The sequence below is a fragment of the Scardinius erythrophthalmus genome (assembly GCF_964197995.2).
Source record: "Scardinius erythrophthalmus genome assembly, chromosome: 19".
NCBI lineage: Eukaryota > Metazoa > Chordata > Actinopteri > Cypriniformes > Leuciscidae > Scardinius > Scardinius erythrophthalmus.
In genome coordinates, this window is record NC_138239.1 from 4,184,014 (window position 1) to 4,206,475 (window position 22,462).

Consider the following 22,462-nt stretch of genomic DNA (forward strand, 5'->3'; position numbering starts at 1 on the left):
GAAATGAATACGAAGGCATGTACTTTGTTGGACAATTTTATAATCTTACATCTGATTAATTATCTAAAAAAAGATGATCCCCTTGCCAAATTAATATCGGGGTGTCTTGGGCTATTTTATTTCCTTTACGTCTTTATTGTTCACGAGAGGACTGGTTTTGCAGACACCTTGGTGTTCTGTCTTTCCAGATCCACGGAGTATTCGAATCTTCAGTATTATTATTATTTTGTATTATTATTATTTTTTTGTATGGATGTATGTATATTTGGTCATTGATTGTCCAAAAACAGAAAGGAAAAGATGTAGCTATAGTTGCTTGATGCACTTTTTTGTAGGACAAACTTTTCCTGCACCACAAACCTGAGGAGCCAAAGGCTGATAAAAAAAAAAATATATTAAAATTTAAGTATATTTTTGTAGTTAAGAAATCAGGCCTTCGTAAATAGGTGTAAATGTATCCAATAATCCAAGTTCCATTTTTTTTTTTTTATAACACTAAACCTTTTGTTGGATTGAATATTGATAGATATGATATGGGCCGTGATATGAAGGGTAAAGAAAATTGATTGTTTATCTTCTATACATGTTATAACAAAGTAATAATAAGACAGTCATTGTAATTAAACTGCATCTGAGTACAGCAAGAAAAACTGCCTAAATGTATCACTCACTTTTATATCTAGATATTTTTGAAAGAGAATGTTTTGCCTCACACTTCTGCTTGGTCCAATAATGCACTTGATGTTTTCCCTATTGGCTCGAGTTGTGCATAGGTGTTTCTTTGATAATACCGGTGTATTATTATTATTATTATTATTATCTGTGACATGAAACGCTCCACCCCTGATTTTGAGGTTGTATCGGTGCCAAATGCACACTTTTAAAGGCTGATTTGACACAATAGATGTATAGTTCTCAAATCTTTTGTACACCATCATAGAAAGAAGAAAAGGTCAAATTAAAGTCTGAAGAATGTGGAAATTACTTTTTTCCCTGTAAATTGAAGCTCTATTTATTTAGTTTGCTATATTTTGTATGTATACACAACATTATGACAGAAGTGGTATAAATATAACTATATAGTGATTGATATTTGTCAGATAGTTTGTATGAGAATGGCAAGCCAGGAATGGGCAACTTCAGTCCTGAACGTCCAGTCGAGTTCAGATCCAACCCAATCCAGTCTGTGGCTTTCTAGTGATCGTGCAGAGCTTGGTTGGCTTGTTCAGGAGTGTTTCGGTGAAGTCTTCAAGACATCAGAAGTTGCCCATCCCTGATTTATATATTATGGTTCGACCCTCAAACCCTCCTGACCCCCTTTCCATGTGACATTTTGTAGAGTAAAAATAAACTTGTTTCACTGACATCTGCACTTTTTTTTTTTTTTTTTTTTTGAGTTTCACTCCTGTACAGCTGGCTCTTAAATCACTCATAATATCCCAGGCAAACAGTCTTCCTTTCATTCAGTGATGGCGGTTCTCACAGATGAAGAAGTTGTTTCTCACGGTGTAACAATGCCCTCTTCTGAACAAACTGCAGTGTCCGGGCCAACATTAGCAAGTCAGTTTATATGCATGACTTTACAGTAATAAGTTAAATAATTCTATGTATCCATTACAATTGACCAAACACATCAGGTGGATCTGTCATTCAAACATTTTATTATTGCAGTAAAAATATGGAGCGAATTCTACATTGTAAATTTTAGCAATTTGATCAGAAAATTATAATTCTGACGAATGCTGGCGGCCCGTCCGGTACACCGCTTCACAGAAATTCTCTGCTTGGTTCATGAAATAAAAAATAAAAAACTGGTATGCACATCCCAAACACCCAGATTGGGCTCAGGTGCAGGACATCAAAATAACATAAACAAAAAAAGAAAAGTGAAGTCCGCACACTGCATGCTACTCAAGATAAATGTATTAAAAGCACAACGTTTCGACCATAAGGTCAGTGTGTGGACTTCACTTTTCTTTTTTTGGTTCATGAAATAAACCACAACAATCCAATCAATTCATCATGGACAAAACCAAGTCCTGCCCTACAAATTTTCTAGTTCAAGAAGTTGTTTCACTTAGATATACGTCACGATAGAAAAGAGAATACTAGTGCATCATCGGTTTCATGCCGACTTTAACCACTGACTTTATTTCAGGCATTTAACCCCGAACCCACTGACATCAGGTCAATGGAACCGGCTAAAATGATAACTCCTCCAGGTTTTTACAATTTCCAGTCATATGTATTTTGTTTTAAAGGGATAGTTACATCATTTACTCAACCCTTGTGTTGTTCCAAACCTGAATGCACTTTTTGTTCTTTATATTTTTTAAACAACACTAAACCCTATTGACTTTCATTATATGGGAAAACAAACAAAAAAATGACCACAGTCATTTTTCAAAACATCTTTTTTTTTTAAAGGTGAAACATTCCTTTAAATCAAATGAATAACCAGACCACAGTTTTGCTCAATTTTTGCTCAGGTAGGCTAAACCTTTTCAGAGCAAAATAGGTATCCTCATAGAAATACTGCTCATTATCATTATCAAAATAAATCTAGACCAAAATATAGTATTCTTTGTGTTAAGTAAATGATTCCTGCTCAAGTAAATCACATTTCATTAGCTCAATTAGTGGATCATCTAGAGGCATCTGAAGGCACATTCTGCTGGAGAAAAACTGACGTCGCTCTAGAGAGAAGAACTAAGGTAAGATGTGCGTTCTTTAGGAGTCGGCTCAGCGATGGAAATCTCCTCTCTGCCCACCCGTCTTGCTGAGTAACTTGATGTCAGTGATGATAATGTCCCGGCTGACTGACTTGCACATGTCGTAGAGAGTTAGCGAGGCGACTGTAACGGCGCTCAGAGCCTCCATCTCCACTCCTGTGCGGCCCGTGGCTTGGCAGGTCGCCTTCACGATGACGGCATGTGCTTCTTCCAGCGGCTCGATGGTAACGGAAACGTGGTCCAGAGGAAGCGGGTGACAGAGGGGAATGAGCGATGAGGTCTGCTTGGCACCCATGATGCCCGCTAGCTGTGCTACCGCTAGGGCATCGCCCTTGGCGAGCTGGTTGACGCACACCAGATGAAAAGCTTTTGGACCCAGGATGACTTTACCACAAGCTGTGGCTGTGCGACAAGTCACCGCCTTACTGCCCACATTAACCATGGAGGCTTTACCCTGGGCATCAGTGTGGGTCAACCGATCAGAGGTTCCATCAAAGCTGGACGATTGTGCGTCTGTATGTGGCGTTTTCAAATCGAACCCTGTTTTTTTGTGGCAGTGGCGTGCAAACTGCAGGGATGAATCTCTAAATCTGTCCGTCGAGAGTAGGGCACTGAGAAGGGGGACAGGAGCCGATGTTTTGGGCTGTCGCTGTGTTGGGCGAGACCTCCAGGGAAACATGTGTGTAACAGGGGGTTTTGAGGCTCCGGGATTCACCTGGCGATGAGATTCGGTCATCGCGTCACTGCAAAGTGCCAATGAGGTTGTGCGCATGTGTCTCAGAGTATTAATGCTCATCATGGGATTATCCTTTCTATGAAAATGAGTCAAGCCTTGTGCATCATCAACAAAAGTGCTTGTGTCGTCCTGATGGACATGACTAGTGTAGTGTGGTAAAGAAGAGGTTGCTGGATCAGTGCTGTGGATGAGTGGAAGAGGCCAGCTGTGATCTCCACCTGTGAACAAGGACACACACATTCATACTGAACTTCTGAATGTCAATCCTCCACTGCTGGAAATGTGGGAAATGGATACATATTTACCTGAGGGAACAGGGGTGGCTAATTAACAATAAATGTTGGTTGTTGGTAGGGGTGTGTGTCTTGTGCGATCTATAATTGTTGTTTTAATGATGTGGAAGCTGGAATCATTGAGTACTGTATGTCACTAGCTTTGTGCAGATAGTGATTCATCTTTTATGAATAGTTTAAATATTGGTGTCAGGGATAATGTGTGAGCCAGGAGACTGTGGCGTGAGCTTAGCTTAAATGTGTGAGGATTCTCAATTGAACCAAGTAGCAGTCTATTTTTGCTCCATTTTGCCAACTAAAATAGTTGCTAATAAAGCTACAGCAGTACATAGTGATGGGAGGAACTGAAACAATGGCGTCATAAAATGATTCATCATTGTTTTGAAGCGTTTGAAACGCCACACGCTGGTGACCTCTGCTGGGCAGAACTGTGCAAATGCAGCAAAACCTCAACAATCTCAGTGAATCAGCATAATTCACGGCTACACAGAAATCATTATTATTTGTCAATATGGCACACCCCTAGTTCATCAAAAAATACATATTTTTATGGAAAACAAAAATACAGACAGGTTGCTTGTGCGGAGTTGCATTCAAATGCATTCAAATCACTCTTTTGTTTATCACATACTACATGCAAAAAATAATAATAATACTGTTTTGTTAATTTGACTGGCATGTACTTTGCAAACTATTTTTTCTGCTTTGACAAACTTAACCCTTAAACTAACCCTTAACCCTGTGAGTGAAAACAGAAGCAGAGCGAGTGATGTGGGAAGTGCATTACGTACAGCTGTCACCCACCAATGAGGATCATCGGCCTGTTCTTCATCTGAGATATATTCAACATCCCTGAAGAAAAAAAAGAGAGAAAGTCATATTCAGTTTAAAAAAATACATGATGATGTACGTAGACATGACATAAGAGTGTGTGGCTGTGTACAAAATCACCCCCTATACCCTCATTCACTATTCCCTACATTAGTTCACTAATATAGTCCACTTGAAGGAGTGAATGAAAACTAGTGAGTGAATTCGGACACTGAGTGAGCCGGAAGTGCTGCTGCTTTTGCATAGTTTGAGCTTGCCGTTTAATAATTTTTTGCAAGATTGGCAGCTCCAGTAGTAATAAAAATATTTATCTTGAACTAGCATGTATAAACTTTAATTAAACAATGTAATAATCAACTTAAACATGAATGTATACCTGTATGATTACTCTGTACCTACATTGGACCAGCGGTATGGAAAATGGATGGATGATTGAGCTGCGACGCCATCTTCTGGTCAGATGCGGGAATTCATTCAACGCACGACTCTCACAGTGCATGATGGGTATTCTCTAGCCCTTGAGTATACATTGGTTGTACATTCGTTATTGCGGTGCATTGTGGGATTGAATAAGTGAGCTCGATAACGTCCACTATGGTTTTGGACACCACTACAACTGGCTGTTCCCTCAAATAGTGGGTATGGGTATGGGGGCGATTTCAGACACAGCCTGTGTGTGTGTGTGTGTGTGTGTGTATGTGTGTGTGTGTGTGTGTGTGTGTGTGTGTGTGTGTGTGTCTTTACCTGCATGCTGTTTCTTCTTCCTCCCGACTGCTGCCCCTATGATGTGCAGTAGTTCCTCTTCAGGGGCTCCCGAGCGCAGAATATCCCTCAAAGACACCTCTGAATTCCCAAACAAGCAAACCTAATAGCATGCCAACACACACACATATATATATAAAACACAGAGTAGATAACTGGGTGAGAAGCATAAAGGTGTGTAAGGAACATCAAACACAACACGTACCTTCAGGTTGCCATCGGCCGTGATGCGCAGGCGGTTACAGGAACCACAGAAATGGTCTGACATGGAAGTAATGAAGCCCATCTGGCCTCGAAATCCTGGTACTCTAAACGCCTGTGAACGCAATACACAGAAATACACACATGAGGGCTGATACTTCACGATTCAAGATTGTGTGGTGGATTTTTAATAGATAAAATAGTTAACTGTATATTAAACTAACCATGTTTCTAACATCTAACCTTATTTCTCTTTTCAGGCCTAACATGATAACACTTTGAAACACAATGTACTAAAATGTTCTGTCCTGTTTTTTAATGTTGCATGTTATGTTGCCATACCCCTTTGACTTGGTTGTGTGAGTGTAAAAATAACAAATATGGGAAATGAAACTAGACAAATGACTAGAACCTTGTGATTAACAATGAAGTAATCATTAAAACAAAGTTTGCTTTACCTAGTAACAGAAGGGTTTGCATATGAAGAACCAATCAAATTCATATCATTTTGCCATACCTCCCTATTCTATAAAAACTGTTGTATTCGTGTTAGCTGGTGGGATTCTCAATGGAATTTGTCTGAGATCCTCCGGCCTTGCTTCTTCTTGGGGGAGATTCTCTGAGAACTGCTCGAGAGATCCTCTGGCTGTGATTAAAGCATTTAGAGGACATTTGCTGAAGTCTGTTTGTCGATTATTCCTGCGCAGGAAGTAAGCTAGTTAGGGGAACAAGTATTAGCACCCAGCCGACGACGATGTGTAGACGCGCTAAAGTATAGGATTAGCACCCAGCCGACGTCGGTGTGTAGACGCACTAGAGTATAGGATTAGCAGCCAGCCGACGTCGGTGTGTAGACGCGCTAGAGTATAGGATTAGCACCCAGCCGACGTCGATGTGTAGACGCGCTAGAGTATAGGATTAGCACCCAGCCGACGTCGATGTGTAGACGCGCTAGAGTATAGGATTAGCACCCAGCCGACGTCGATGTGTAGACGCGCTAGAGTATAGGATTGGCTATAGGATTAGCACCCAGCCGACGTCGGTGTGTAGACGCGCTAGAGTATAGGGTTAGCACCCAGTCGACGTCGGTGTGTAGACGCGCTAGAGTATAGGGTTAGCACCCAGTCGATGTCAGTGTGTAGACGCGCTAGAGTATAGGATTAGCACCCAGCCGATGTCGATGTGTAGACGCGCTAGAGTATAGGATTAGCACCCAGCCGACGTCGGTGTGTAGACGCGCTAGAGTATAGGATTAGCACCCAGCCGACGTCGGTGTGTAGACGCGCTAGAGTATAGGATTAGCACCCAGCCGACGTCGATGTGTAGACGCGCTAGAGTATAGGATTAGCACCCAGCCGACGTCGATGTGTAGACGCGCTAGAGTATAGGATTAGCACCCAGCCGACGTCGATGTGTAGACGCGCTAGAGTATAGGATTGGCTATAGGATTAGCACCCAGCCGACGTCGGTGTGTAGACGCGCTAGAGTATAGGGTTAGCACCCAGTCGACGTCGGTGTGTAGACGCGCTAGAGTATAGGGTTAGCACCCAGTCGATGTCAGTGTGTAGACGCGCTAGAGTATAGGATTAGCACCCAGCCGATGTCGATGTGTAGACGCGCTAGAGTATAGGGTTAGCACCCAGTCGACGTCGGTGTGTAGACGCGCTAGAGTATAGGGTTAGCACCCAGTCGATGTCAGTGTGTAGACGCGCTAGAGTATAGGATTAGCACCCAGCCGACGTCGATATGTAGACGCGCTAGAGTATAGGATTAGCACCCAGTCGACGTCGGTGTGTAGACGCGCTAGAGTATAGGGTTAGCACCCAGTCGATGTCAGTGTGTAGACGCGCTAGAGTATAGGATTAGCACCCAGCCGACGTCGATGTGTAGACGCGCTAGAGTATAGGATTAGCACCCAGCTGACGTCGGTGTGTAGACGCGCTAGAGTATAGGATTAGCACCCAGCCGACGTCGGTGTGTAGACGCGCTAGAGTATAGGGTTAGCACCCAGTCGACGTCGGTGTGTAGACGCGCTAGAGTATAGGATTAGCACCCAGCCGACGTCGATGTGTAGACGCGCTAGAGTATAGGATTGGCTATAGGATTAGCACCCAGCCGACGTCGGTGTGTAGACGCGCTAGAGTATAGGGTTAGCACCCAGTCGACGTCGGTGTGTAGACGCGCTAGAGTATAGGGTTAGCACCCAGTCGACGTCAGTGTGTAGACGCGCTAGAGTATAGGATTAGCACCCAGCCGACGTCGATGTGTAGACGCGCTAGAGTATAGGATTAGCACCCAGCCGACGTCGGTGTGTAGACACGCTAGAGTATAGGGTTAGCACCCAGCCGACGTCGGTGTGTAGACGCGCTAGAGTATAGGATTAGCACCCAGCCGACGTCGATGTGTAGACGCGCTAGAGTATAGGATTAGCACCCAGCCGACGTCGATGTGTAGACGCGCTAGAGTATAGGATTAGCACCCAGCCGACGTCGGTGTGTAGACGCGCTAGAGTATAGGATTAGCACCCAGTCGACGTCGATGTGTAGACGCGCTAGAGTATAGGATTAGCACCCAGCCGACGTCGGTGTGTAGACGCGCTAGAGTATAGGATTAGCACCCAGCCGACGTCGATGTGTAGACGCGCTAGAGTATAGGATTAGCACCCAGCCGACGTCGATGTGTAGACGCGCTAGAGTATAGGATTAGCACCCAGCCGACGTCGATGTGTAGACGCGCTAAAGTATAGGATTAGCACCCAGCCGACGTCGGTGTGTAGACGCGCTAGAGTATAGGGTTAGCACCCAGCCGACGTCGGTGTGTAGACGCGCTAGAGTATAGGGTTAGCACCCAGTCGACGTCAGTGTGTAGACGCGCTAGAGTATAGGATTAGCACCCAGCCGACGTCGATGTGTAGACGCGCTAGAGTATAGGATTAGCACCCAGCCGACGTCGATGTGTAGACGCGCTAGAGTATAGGATTAGCACCCAGCCGACGTCGATGTGTAGACGCGCTAGAGTATAGGGTTAGCACCCAGCCGACGTCGATGTGTAGACGCGCTAGAGTATAGGATTGGCTATAGGATTAGCACCCAGCCGACGTCGGTGTGTAGACGCGCTAGAGTATAGGGTTAGCACCCAGTCGACGTCGGTGTGTAGACGCGCTAGAGTATAGGGTTAGCACCCAGTCGATGTCAGTGTGTAGACGCGCTAGAGTATAGGATTAGCACCCAGCCGATGTCGATGTGTAGACGCGCTAGAGTATAGGATTAGCACCCAGCCGACGTCGGTGTGTAGACGCGCTAGAGTATAGGATTAGCACCCAGCCGACGTCGGTGTGTAGACGCGCTAGAGTATAGGGTTAGCACCCAGCCGACGTCGGTGTGTAGACGCGCTAGAGTATAGGGTTAGCACCCAGCCGACGTCGGTGTGTAGACGAGTATAGGGTTAGCACCCAGCCGACGTCGGTGTGTAGACGCGCTAGAGTATAGGATTAGCACCCAGCCGACGTCGGTGTGTAGACGCGCTAGAGTATAGGATTAGCACCCAGCCGACGTCGGTGTGTAGACGCGCTAGAGTATAGGATTAGCACCCAGCCGACGTCGGTGTGTAGACGCGCTAGAGTATAGGGTTAGCACCCAGCCGACGTCGGTGTGTAGACGAGTATAGGGTTAGCACCCAGCCGACGTCGGTGTGTAGACGCGCTAGAGTATAGGGTTAGCACCCAGCCGACGTCGGTGTGTAGACGAGTATAGGGTTAGCACCCAGCCGACGTCGGTGTGTAGACGCGCTAGAGTATAGGGTTAGCACCCAGTCGATGTCAGTGTGTAGAAGCGCTAGAGTATAGGATTAGCACCCAGCCGATGTCGATGTGTAGACGCGCTAGAGTATAGGGTTAGACTCGGCCGACGTCGACTGTAGACGCGCTAGAGTATAAATATTATAGGACGTAGTTACGTTTAGGGAAAAATCTACAACAATTGCAGAAGGAATGTTTCGATAAAAGCTTGTCGGCCTATTAATAACATGAGAAAGTTACAAAACATTTACAGACCAATGGATAATAACTGCACAGTAACTGGAAATAACCTCAGCAATGAGCCAAAACAATGCTCCAATGAGAATTTAGCATTGAGAATGATTCATGGCCAGTGATTTATTTATCAGTCTGGAGCTGGGCTGACCTTGGCTGTGTCGGTTTCCTCTCCAGGCACAGGTTCCAGATTGGGCCATTTTTGCTTTATACAGTCCAGCATCTCCTGAAAGCTCACCATCATCTTGAAGTTCCATCTGTTACCTACAGAGACAGCCAATGTGTGTTAAGACGCTTAAACAACATTCAACTGCTTTACATTTTTCTATGGTTTCTCCAAACGGATTAAATGGCAGATCATGTTCATTAACATTTTGATTATTTCTTTTCTAGAAAGAAAGAGATTTTCACCTGGAGCCAAATTGCGTTGGGGTAAAAATGACTTTAGAAAGATGGCAGCATCATTATATTATTTCTACACAGAGATTGGTAGATCTATTAGTAAAATCTGTTTACTTTAGCAATCTTTGTTGCATTATATGCCAACGGTGAGAGTTCAAAAATGGGAAAAAGCACTTCTTGTGTTTTTCCCCCAAAGGCTCCAAATCGCAGGTGAAAATTGTAATTTGACCCCACTCTACAAAATAGTGGATTACCCCATAAATATACATCCATGACATTTAATATTTTGACTTTTGTCACTACTTTTCTTCAGAAATAAAACCAAAAACTATGAGCCGGGGTAGTGGAATGACCCTTTACTTTTAAAAGGCAAAGTGTGAAGAAAGATATTAATATTTAACTCAAACTTGGAGTGTTTCACTACAACTGCAGCTTCAAAACAAGAAAGAAAATTAATCTAAAATGTCATAGTTTGTTAATTAATTTTCTCCAGTGCTTATCTCAACCTTTCTGAACCTTGATCACAGTATCTAGTCAGTTTGCTATTGGAGTGATTGCTGTAGTATTGAACCTCCAGGGCAAGAACCAGAATCCATTTGAAACTTGTTTCTGCACATTGTTAACCCAATTTAGTGGTGAATATGACTTAAATGATTCTTGGCCTAAAACATCTCCAGAATGTGGACTGTGTTACATGTGTTATGAAAATAAATCCTGAGGAAAACAAAGTCTCACTGACCTGGAAAGATAATACTCTGCACTACTAATACGATTAGAGAACTGGGGCAGAAACTGCAACCTTTACAACCGTGCCAATTATCCTACAACCTGTAACAAGTGCACAATGAAGACTTCTCTCTTTGACTTTAGCATAATCTTACCATCAAACGGCATGTACTCAATGAATCTCACATCCAATGGTTTCCTCTCTGTCAGTGACACAAAGTCAATCAACTCGTCTTCATTCAGACCTCTCATGACCACACAGTTCACCTGAGAACAGAGTTATATAGTAGCATGTTTTCCATACTATAGAAGTTAATGAGATCCATCAACTGTTTGGTTACCCATTTTCTTCAAAATATCTTCTTTTGTGTTCAGCAGAAGAAAGAAATTCATACAGGTTTGAAACAACTTGAGGGAGAGTAAATGATGACAGAATTTTTGGGTGAACTTTAAGAAAATTAATATTAACAGCAAACTTTTTTGGGTGTTGCTAGAAAGGTAGTAATAAATGCCCTGAAGTGAGTTTACGTATCTCCAGCATTTGGTTACTTTTAACAATGACAGTATTTAACACTGTTTTCTAGAACGTTTGCACCTTTTTGAAGCTGTAACCTTAGACATTGATCATTTCATACATCACAAGGGATTCTAAAATCCCATGTTTTGAGAAAGGTACATTACCTTGACTGGATTGTAGCCCATGTCAATAGCCTCTTCAATGCCTTCCCTCACTTTATGAAACCCTGCAGGTGGCACCAATATTGAGTGTCAATTAGAAAGTATTGTAGGCGAGACCATTTACAATAATGTGTGACTTTCACAGCTTCAGCTAAATTCCATAGCCATATATATTTCAATCTATTTTCTAGTAAAAACATGCAGTCTCTGAAATGGTTGTGTCAGTTAGTTGTCACAGTACTGCTATTGTAAAGCTTAAATACTTGGCATTACAAGTTTATTAATGAATGATTAAAATACCCTTCAAAGTCTGACAAAAATGTTTCACTGGACCGCTTCTAATTAGAACATGTTAATTTAGCGAAGACAAACGTTTTGACACAATGTAACAAGACTTAAATTGGGTTAGAGTTATGAAAGAAATCCTACTGATAGAAGTTACACTGTGCACTTTCGTTTTTCTGCAATGTGTTTTGATTCTGAAATGAGAACATGGAGCTTTTATACTGACTATACATCTTCATAATCCTGTTGTTAATAATTTTCTATGCTTGAGATCAATAATTATAAGGCATAAAAAATTAATTTAATTTATCTTTTAATCATATGAAATTTAAAAATAAAAAATGTCAAACAAAGTGCTGCACAAAAAAAGGTTTTAATAATAATTTTTTATTATTATTATTATTATTATTAGTGCTAGTAATATTATTACATTGAGACATAGCTTAATTCTACAGTACAACAGCAATATATTTCTGTACCAATTTCAATTTTATTTTATTTTATTTTGACAGGTTGCCGTGAAGACATTTGAGTTTCTGTGCGTTTATGATATGACGATAGTTTTTCTCAAATGAAATGGTAAAATGCAAATGAAGAGACTCCGGAGATGAAGTTCATGCATTCATGTCCTCATATAGAGAGGCGGAAGAGGCTGAAAACACTGCAAGCGTCACGCGAGCTTCAGTGTGTGTGTGTGTGTGTGTGTGTGTGTGTGTGTGTGTGTGTGTGTGTGTGTGTGTGTGTGTGTGTGTGTGTGTCAAATGAAACCATTCATTCACACACACAGAGACACGCAGAACATGCGGGATTCATATTTAAATTGTATTTTTGCAGTTTAATATTCACAGACACTAGTCTATATCACAATTTGATGTAAGTGTACTGACCTACTTTTTATTTATTCATCCAAAATTTTACAAATTCCATGAAATTCCGCGTTATCCAGTAAATTCCGTTTTTATATCTGGATTCCATTTAGCATAGGAAAGCATAGTTCCTTCATCCAGGACACCTCATGCTGTCTATCTGCACCTATCTACATCCGTCCTGGAGGAACACAAACTCTGTTCGGATATAGGTGTTATATTTCTTATATTTCAGTGACTGGTCAACAGCACCTTTTCGTCTAGCGATGAACTCAAATTTGGCCGGGATCAGGGTGTCTAGGCTGATGTTGAGTAGATCCACTCCAGCTTTCTTCAAACCGGGCAACAGCCGGCTCAAATTCATGCCGTTTGTGGTGACTGCAATGGTCTTCAGGCCCTCCAACTTCCTCAATTCCGCTTTCAGAAAGAAAAAAAGAGAAAAGTTCAACTATTCAAAGTTTAATTAGTGTTTCTGGCTGCATCCTCGTTTTGTCATGCTTGATTTTCAGAATATTGGCTAATAAGCATGAAACATGGTCGGTGTACTTTACATTCCTTTTTCCTTTTTTAAACCAGAAATGAAATATGGAAGATGCGGTTTCTTCTTTTTTTATTTTATTTAAACACTGATTAATAGAATTAGCAGATACAAGCTAATTTTCCATATACAATATGGAATATTCCATACACAAATTTTATTAAAGATAAAATAAATTATATAAAACTTATTTTTTTTAATATGTTAAATTTAATTTCTAGGGTTTTTGCGTCAATATAGACACTAAAAGCACCATCTCTGTAGTGCCATTTCCTCTGGCATCAATACACCATCAATTTCAATCGAAATGCCAACTAAAAGATGACTAATTCATTTAAATTCTAATTTGTTAATTTTTTTCTTTTTTTTTCTATTTCAACCTTAGCCTCTTGTACCTTTAGTCTCTTAGTTCAAATATCCACTGTACATTAAAAGCATGAACTGATTGTCATTTCGATTTCCAACATGTCCGAGATGTCTATATCACTTCTGTCTTATGATTCAAAGGTAACGAGCATTTACAAAGCTAACAGAAGGTGTAAAACGTACCTATGATATGCAGGACGTCTGGGCGAATGAGAGGCTCTCCTCCAGTCAGCCGGATCTTGTTCACCCCCTGTCGCACGAAGAGTCTGGCTAACGTCAGTAACTCCTCTGTTGTTAGGAGCTGAGAGCGAGGGCTGAGTTTCACTCCTTCTTGTGGCATACAGTACTGACCTGAGAAACACAGAAACTAATCATTATTAATCCTTAAGGGACAATATGTATGTTTCACCATTAGAGGTCACATACTCACAACAATAACAAAGATTATCTTCACCTCGACCGCCGATGGAAATCAATCCGACGGGACTCAAGCAAAAATCATGTTCTTTATTAAGTTTTATTAACATTACTTGATCACTTAAATTCACATAAAAAAAATGTATGAAAACATATATTTTTTATTAACACGTATGAGAAATTTTATTTGAATATATCATTAGATATATCAAGAACTGTAATATAAGAATTACCAGTGTGAACTACATTGACTTCAGTGGATTTAATTAAATGAACTTAACTCATGACTGGTCAAAACAGTCTAAATTTATGATACCTACATATTATTTTCTAACAAAACAACACTAAAACAACATCAATGTTACTCGAAATGCTGTTAAACAAAGTAGATTCACTTGCATAAACTTTTATGAAAAAAAATGAAGATGATAAACAGCTTGACTCTCCTTTTCATGCTGCAGTGGTTCATCAATATGTGGAAAAGTGAAATGTGGACTTTTTCTTTTTCAATCCCTCTTTCCTTAATCAAATTAAGACTATGAAATGTTGCTCTACAAACAGATTAATCCATTAATCTGTTTTTGTCATTTTATTATTTTTATTTTTTTTATTTCAAAATGATTGTCTGGGTGTTTGCTTTGTGCAAGCATATTTATAAACAAAACACAACACCAATGGGAAGGAAAAAAAGTGTGTGTGAGTGAAAAAATAAAATAAAATTAAAATCAGCATGATTTCAAAGCCAAAGTTCACTTTCGGGTCAAAACAGACCACAATGCAAAAGGTGTAACAATTTATTTGAAATGGTTATATCTCTTACATTTTTTTGTTTAAAAAAATCTGTAAAAAAAAGAAAAAAATTCAATGGGAGGTCCCTTGTGGTGAAAACTCAACATTTTTTAATGTTGTTTATATGTCTATGTGGTGTTTTTAATATGCTTTAAGACAAACCTTGTGCAAATTCACCAGTCAACACCATTGCTGAGTATTTTCTACTTAAAACTGAACAATGACACTATTGTCTTTTTAGAGCTGCTTTACAGCAGAATTGAACTCTGTTTGCATCATTGAATCATTATTTTTCTGTTTATCCCAGTAAAGCTCCTTTGAAACAATCTGTATTGTATAAAGCGTTATAGAAATTGACTTGACGTCACAAACATGTAACCAATCCTGTCAATGTGCGGGCCGAGGCTTTTCCACAGAAACAACACCTTTAAGAAGGGACAGGAGCGCGTGAATGATGTAGGCTATATGATGCATATATTGAATGGAGGTGGGGCTAATTTGCATATTCATGAAGCCGATGTCTTTCTACAAAGCATGCAGTGTTTGAGAGACTTACAGCGGAGGTTACATTTCTCAGTGAGGGAAATGCGAAGGTAATTATGTCTTCGTCCAAAAGAGTCTGTAAGAAATGCTGAGAAAGGCAGGACGTCCTTCAGAACTCGCCGATGACCGCCTGCAACCACATGCTCTCGGACCTGCCGGAAACAACAACCGGAACATTAATTAATATTTATAATATCTTAAAGGTATAGCGGAGGATGTTTTACTTCCTGGTGGGTAACCTAAACTATTGGTCCTCCTAATTGTCAATCATTCTGGTGAATCAATCAAACTTTTCAAAAAGTGGAGAGGGCGGGTCTTATCTAAAATTTGGAAAGATCCTCCGCTATACCTTTAATATCTTCATCCCTTATAGTTGCATTTAACAACTATAATAGAGTTAGGCGATAATATTTGTACATTTTGCGAACATACAAGCAATCAAGCAGTTGAGACATGCTATACAGTATATATTGCCGGCCTTACGTGCCTGACTTAAATAACTAAATAATTAGTAATTAATTAAATTTAACTATTTAATTTAACAGAGTGTATCAACTTCTTGCCTGCTGTGGTTGTTTTAATTCACATCCTTTCTAAAAATATGAAGGTTTTTGGTTTAATATACTGTATTCTTAATATATAAGACTGTCAATGATCTAATTTCATGTTGTTTTATATTTTATTTGTTCATTGTTTATTTTGTTGGATTTTAATTGGACTTGGTCAGAACGGTTTATAAAATAGTTATCTGCATGATGCCTGCTGCCTTTGGGCTCAGTGATGTTGAATTTAAATGACATGTCAAATAAAGACATGTTATGTTACTTTGTGATGAAGGCTAATAGTGTTTTCTGGAAGGGACTAAAGAACAAATCATTTTTATCAGCTGAAAGGCAGAATTCAAATGTTTTTATTAAGTTAAGACATTATATAATAATAAATAAAAAAACTAACAAAAAAGTTAATCTTTAAAGATAATCAGTCTGAAGGGTGCAGAAACACAGGGGTGGTTTAGGTTTTAGTGTTGGTAGAATGTCCCACACAAACTTATAATCGTCCCACATTTGGTTTGTTTGATGGTGGTCACCCTACCACGCGCCCTTACCGTAATCATGCCTGGAATATCCATCCAGATACACAAGTACACTACAAGAAATGTTTTTTAAGCTCAGTCATTTTATTATTTTGTTGTTATTAAGTGTTGTTTATTGCAAGTATTGTATTGCTGTGCATATTGTCTATTCTCTGTGTCTTACCTCAGCAATTTTTTTTAATGACACTTTTTTTGTCATGAGCCATATTGTTAAAAACAGTACTGTAAGTCCCCGCCCGATCGGTCCAACAACAGTTTCTGATAAGTGGGTGAAAGATTACTGTGTGTTACTTTCAGTTACTGTGTTTTTTCAGTGTGGCAAATTCATTGAATTACCTCTGTTTCATCTGACTCCAAAAATAAAAAAGGTCAATAGATCGTTAAAGGTTGTTAAATTTATGTGAATGTTTGATTAATCAATTGAACTCTATTGAAATTACACCCAGGATTCCTATAACACTTGGAGTCTCGCACCGGCTGGTTATACGATCTCATAATCACAAACTCGTCAGTCTCGGTCATTAGACAGAGGCGATCGACTAATATCCTAGACGGCCGTACTCCACTTTGCTCATTCTAGAATATATTATTTAGTCCCCATAGATCTGAACACACTGGATTAGGTTATAGATTATATCTAACCAGAGGTCTCAACCATAACCATAGATGCAAAGCTGACTAACTCAACTACTTCTAATGGTAACTTTGTATAATCATGAATGCCGTAGTTTCCCACATAAACTTAGTTAGAACTAGCCTAGAAATCTAGACGCACCCTAGCGGCAGCAAAATGTATTGAAAACAAAGAATGACGGCTGCTGCTGGCGAACAGTCTTTCGAATCGGCTTTGGAAAAGAAATCCTGAAACCCCAAAATTTATTGGTGATAAAAAAAAAATCCCATTGTTTTTGCCTATACATATAATTTCATGTCATTTTATTTTTTAAACAACTTAGTCCAGGCGTCCACAACAAAGGACATAGCATAACGTATGAAGAAAATATTATTTTTCAAAAATAAAAATGATTTTTTTTACCATTTTTTTTACTGTGCTCTAAACAATGTGATGACATGGAAAAAAACTAAATTCAAAAAACTTTTTTTTTCTGGGTCTCGGGAGGTTTAAAAGAGACAACAGCCAATAAAGCTTTCTGTCAGTAAAGTTAATCAAAGAACAAAAAGAACAGAGAAAATGACTCACTGCTGTTGACTAAAGTTTTTTTTTTTTTTGCTATAATAAGGATTAGTCTATATCTAATTTAGAATTTATGCAGTGCAGTTTGATAACTTTATTCAATTTCGGTATATGTCCTAGGTCTACCTGTTAGACAGGCACAGGTAAATATGACATTTATTTATCCATGAGCTTCAGTGCCCAGGGGCCCCTGGGGGTACTAATCCAGACTTGCTTACAACTGTTTTAAAGAAAGAAGCATTTATAATTTGTCACACTTTCAAACCATTATGTTCAGCCATTCTTGAATGAAGCATAAACGAGACCTTGTGCATGTCAGATAGCCATAATATTTTTTTTTTATTTTTTTTTTTATGTATTATGGTTTTGACAATTTTTATTTTTGGGGCTACTTTATACACATTCAAATACTTTATATTACGCTAACAGAAAATAAACAACTCGTATAGTATATAGTAACAGCAATCACATATCAACAAAACCAACAATTAATAGACATTAGCAAGTCAGAATTTGGGATGTTAGCCTAAGCAAGAGTTACAAACCCAAACCCAAGTGTATCAGATAATCATTTGTGACGTTGTTAAATATCACGTTTTTAAGTTTTAAAACATGCATTTTTAAGATATGTAGCCTATTATATCTTACCTGTGCATAGAGCTGAAACAACTAATCGATTTAATCGATTAAAATCGATTATTAAAATAGTTGTCAACTAATTTAGTCATCGATTAGTTGCTAAATAACTTTTATTTGCCGTAAGCGGCTCATTTCGTGCATATTTTAAATCTGCGGTGACCAAAGTGTGGCAGTAATGATCCACCGGAGTTTTTACTCAGCCAGTACAGCAGGAGAAGTAGCGAATAGCCAATAGCTGGCCTTGTTTTATGCCACGTGCTTCCCGCACAGCGTCTCTGCAGCATTCAGCGAGATGGCAGCTCGAGAAAGAAAAAGAAAAAAGCGGAAGATGAAACTAATCGAACGAAGCAGCATTCGGCAGTTTAGGATATCGCACAAGAATTGTCAACAAAGAAAACATTTCATCACTGGAGAGGTTTTTTTTTTCCGACACCATCGTATCAATTGATTTTGATTAATATGCGCGAGGGAGAGAGAGAGAGCAAGACAGCGCTCGGCCGAGGCTCTCTGTTAAACTGACAGGACTTGTCACAAGCAAATGATACACTTTAACTCTATGATGGTTAAACTCTGCAATTCATTATTTTTACTCAGAACTAATGTTTTGGTAGGAACGAAAGTTTACCATAAATTTACCAAAAAAAGCTACTTTCTGATTGATTTCACATTCACAGCATAAGCTACTGTATAAAGCTGTTTCCCAGGTATAAGCTGTGTGTTTACAGGAAAAAATAAAATAAAATGCAATTTACTGCAACTGTATTCTTTATTCTTATTCTTCGTGAAAATATGTTCTGCAAGATTCCTTAATAAGCTTTGTTCGGGATGTTAAACTACTTTACTTTAGGAGCCCTAAGGACTGCCATGGTGAAAACATTTGAAATCTCCTTTGTGAAATTTGCTAGAGTACCTATGGGTCAGTGTTTTGATTGCAGAAGAGTTCGACAAAGGATTACTAACACATAATAAAACACAACTCCAAGTATGTTTTTGATGAGGATATGACAATGCAAAATGGTTAAAATCTCTAAAAAGTCTATGTTGAATGATAAAGACCCTTTGTTAATAATTTACTTGGGGAAAAAAATGGCTAAAACTAAAATATAAGTACATAAACCGATTAATCGATTAATCGTTAAAATAATCGTCCGATTAATCGATTATCAAAATAATCGTTAGTTGCAGCCCTACCTGTGCAGTTGTGTCAGATGTACCGGCAGAGTCTGACACACACACACCTGCAAACATGCCGTTTTTTTTGTGTGTGTGAATCTTTAAATGCAAATTAGCTTCTGCTTCCCGCCCCTTTCCAGAAGAGGGCGGAGCCTTTGCAGCTGTGTTTCAGATCCTCCAGCAACAACAAAACTGGAGAATCTCAAACTGCCAAAATGTCAGCATTTGACAGTAGTGGTGTTCAGCCTTACATGTGTGAAACGGTGTCGGACACTGATGGAGAGACTCAGGAAATTTTAGAACGCAACTGGACGTTTCTGAATGGTTAGTGGATAAATGTATGAAGTTGATTCAACTCATCGACTAGCATGCACCGTCATGTTAATCTAAAAATCTTTCAGAAACACTTTTGTGCAAATCCAGAATTAAACTCACCCTTGTTCGTAAAGCAGTCGGGCGTAAAATGATTTGCACAAATATATAACACTTTCTTCTGCACATTTCCTTCATAAATGAAATTCAGCCACGTGTCCTCAGAGGCTCAGATGATAGGAGTCTATGGAGATTCTTATGTTCGTTGGTGCATCTAATAACAGAACATTTGTAATGGCTAATTTTTATTTTTTTGGTGCAGACATTGTATATCTTGAGCTGCTACAGCAAGGAAACAGAAATACATCTCTCTCAGGGCGGGATCTATGCTAATAGGGCAAATTGTCACCAGGCGGGGCTACCGGAACTACAAATCTGGGACCACTTTGGGGAGACGGTTTATGATTTATGGGGATTATAAAAACAAGAATAGGTGGATTTGTACTATAATAGGCTGGTTGTTTACACACACTGTGGACACATCTGTGTTTAAACACCTTATAAAAGTGAATTTTGCATAATATGTCCTAACTATTCAGCTATTAAGGTTTTTTTTTTTGCAAGCTTTTGCAAAGTCCATATTAAGGGAGTATTTCTGTTGAATTTTTGAAAAACAAGTTATATTGTACAAATATGATATTTAGACTTAATTTTCTTCATTTTGTAGGCCATTGGCCAGTTTGTGTAAACTCTGATGGCAAGACCGAATGCATAACGGTTTTAAAATATTACATATCACGTGACATCCATGACTGATATGTCTGCTTTGATACTTTAGTGAGGGTCTTATGACCCAACTGTTTTAAAGAAAGAAGCATTTATAATTTGTCACACTTTCAAACCATTATGTTCAGCACCCATTCTTGAATGAAGCATAAATGAGACCTTGAGCATGTTTTTTTTTTTTTTTTTTTTACTTTTTTTTATGTATTATGGTTTTGACAATCATACATTTTTAAATGTGGCTTAAGTTTCAAAATATTTTTGGGGCTACTTTATATACACATTAAAATACTTTATATTACGCTAACAGAAAATAAACACCTCGTATAGTATATACATAGTAACAGCAATCACACATCAGCAAAACCAACAAACGGAACAAAGTACATTAACAGACATTAGCAAGTCAGACTTTGGGATGTTAGCCTAATGCAAGAGTTACGATCCCAAACCCAAGTGTATTGTGACGTTTTTAAGTTTTAAAACATGCATTTTTAAGAATTGTATGATATCTTACCTGTGCAGTTGTGTCAGATGCACCGGCAGAGTCTGACACACACACCTGCTCCAGTGTGTTCTCTTCAGGAGTGACACTGGAATACCTTCGACACACTCTGTATCTCCCACATGTCTGTTGAACGGCCCGCCGTGCGCAGGCCTCAGCCGCGGTCTGAGCTCCAGAGATAAGACGACTGAATGTGCTGCAGTTTAATGCCATCATAAACGCACAAATGACAGTCTGTGCTGAAGCTGGCACATTATCCGCTCGTCTTGAGGCTGCGTTAAACTTGACATGCAGTTCGCCTGGGACAACCATGAGGGGGCGTGTCTTTGCGCAACCAATCAACGTCGAGGAAAATATACAGGAACTCTGGGCAATGTAGTTTCTCGGTTGTGAACTACAAACAGCGAAAATGTATAAGGGATTTCGACTCGAGTAGGAAGTGGAGTGAATGTTACACACCTATTAAAAGCCACCAGAAATTGTAGTGTTGTTTGTCTTGTTCTGCACGCCATGCTCAACAACTGTGTGTCATAAGCATCTGTCATAAAGTGCTGTTAATAATTTCACAGTGCTGTGGACTTTGAGCTCACATGACGCAGTTCAACATGATGTTGATCACATGCAGTTGCATAAACACCCAAGAGAAAACCAAGCCTAGTTTGAACTGAAATGGACAAATCACTGTAATAGTTTGGAAAGGACTAAGATTTTATTTACTAAGTAAAGTGAAGCAAGTGACAACAAAAGCCAAACCAAAAGTGCATTATAGCTCCTATAGTGGATCAAAATGAGCAACAAAGCAAAAGAAAAATAACAAACTTAACTTACTTGTTGATGAACAGATTTTCTCCTGTTTAGAAACTTTCTTAAACCTATAAAGCCTGACATTTTAAATTATATATATAAGTTATAATTATTATATATAATTATATATTATCAAGCTCGTATATTTAAGTTCAATAATTTCACTTAAATGGCAATGCAAATTACCAATTAATTGTCATTTAAGTGAAATTACTTAACCTAAATATACAAGCTTGATAAAAATGATCATTCTAGAAGAGAATTTCAGATGGCACTTAGAGGCTTTTGCATCTGAAATCTTCATATATATATATATATATATATATATATATATATATATATATATATATATATATATATATATATATATATATATATATATATATTTATTTATTTATTTTTTAATTTATTAAATTTTTTAATGAAACAGTTTGCATCTGTTTTTGTTGAGTTTCAGACATTTATGTTTTATATGATATAGGACAGAGGTTTTCAACCTGTGGGCCGCCTATTATTAATAAAAATAATAATTTTGTTAATATATGTAAAAATGTCTAAATAAATATAATAATTCAATATATAATGAAATAATGAAAAATAAACATGAAACTGTTGCTATGAAGGCTATTCTCTATTTAAGCTCATTGATTGGTTGTGGAAAGAATAAACCACCAATTGAAATAGGCTATACTTTTGCTGCATACAGTTACTTTAGGCTACCATATTAAAAGCGATAGTTCACCCAAAAATGAACGAAAATTGT

The 22,462-nt window shown here is 38.9% G+C and overlaps 1 protein-coding gene across 3 annotated transcripts; it reads right to left on the minus strand.

Annotated features, from left to right (window-relative positions):
• Window positions 1-1,638: 1,638 nt before the first annotated feature.
• mocs1 (molybdenum cofactor synthesis 1) lies at window positions 1,639-21,214 on the minus strand. Of its 3 annotated transcripts, none has more exons than XM_081347938.1 (11): window positions 20,908-21,214; window positions 15,209-15,347; window positions 13,630-13,797; window positions 12,795-12,959; window positions 11,395-11,456; window positions 10,869-10,980; window positions 9,737-9,849; window positions 5,560-5,670; window positions 5,337-5,457; window positions 4,566-4,613; window positions 1,639-3,686 (listed from the first exon to the last, which is right to left on the minus strand). In XM_081347938.1, exons 1-11 carry the CDS (start codon window positions 21,205-21,207, stop codon window positions 2,743-2,745), a joined length of 2,283 nt encoding a protein of 760 aa, XP_081204064.1. In that variant the 5' UTR covers window positions 21,208-21,214; the 3' UTR covers window positions 1,639-2,742. The 3 variants fall into 3 exon arrangements, with proteins under 3 accessions (XP_081204064.1, XP_081204066.1, XP_081204065.1); XM_081347940.1 differs by having other exon boundaries at window positions 4,553-4,613; XM_081347939.1 differs by lacking the exon at window positions 20,908-21,214 and adding an exon at window positions 19,314-19,327.
• Between the last annotated feature and the right edge of the window lie 1,248 nt (window positions 21,215-22,462).

What these genes read in the sequence shown, in the direction of transcription:
- mocs1 (XM_081347938.1), bottom strand. Translation starts at nt 21,207, where the DNA reads ATGGTTGTCCCAGGCGAACTGCATGTCAAGTTTAACGCAGCCTCAAGA. An exon ending in GTTCATCGCTAGACGAAAAG is followed by an intron (nt 11,457 to 12,794) that starts GTGCTGTTGACC and finishes TGCCACCTGCAG; the next exon opens with GGTTTCATAAAGTGAGGGAA. An exon ending in TGAGTACATGCCGTTTGATG is followed by an intron (nt 9,850 to 10,868) that starts GTAAGATTATGC and finishes CTGTCTCTGTAG; the next exon opens with GTAACAGATGGAACTTCAAG.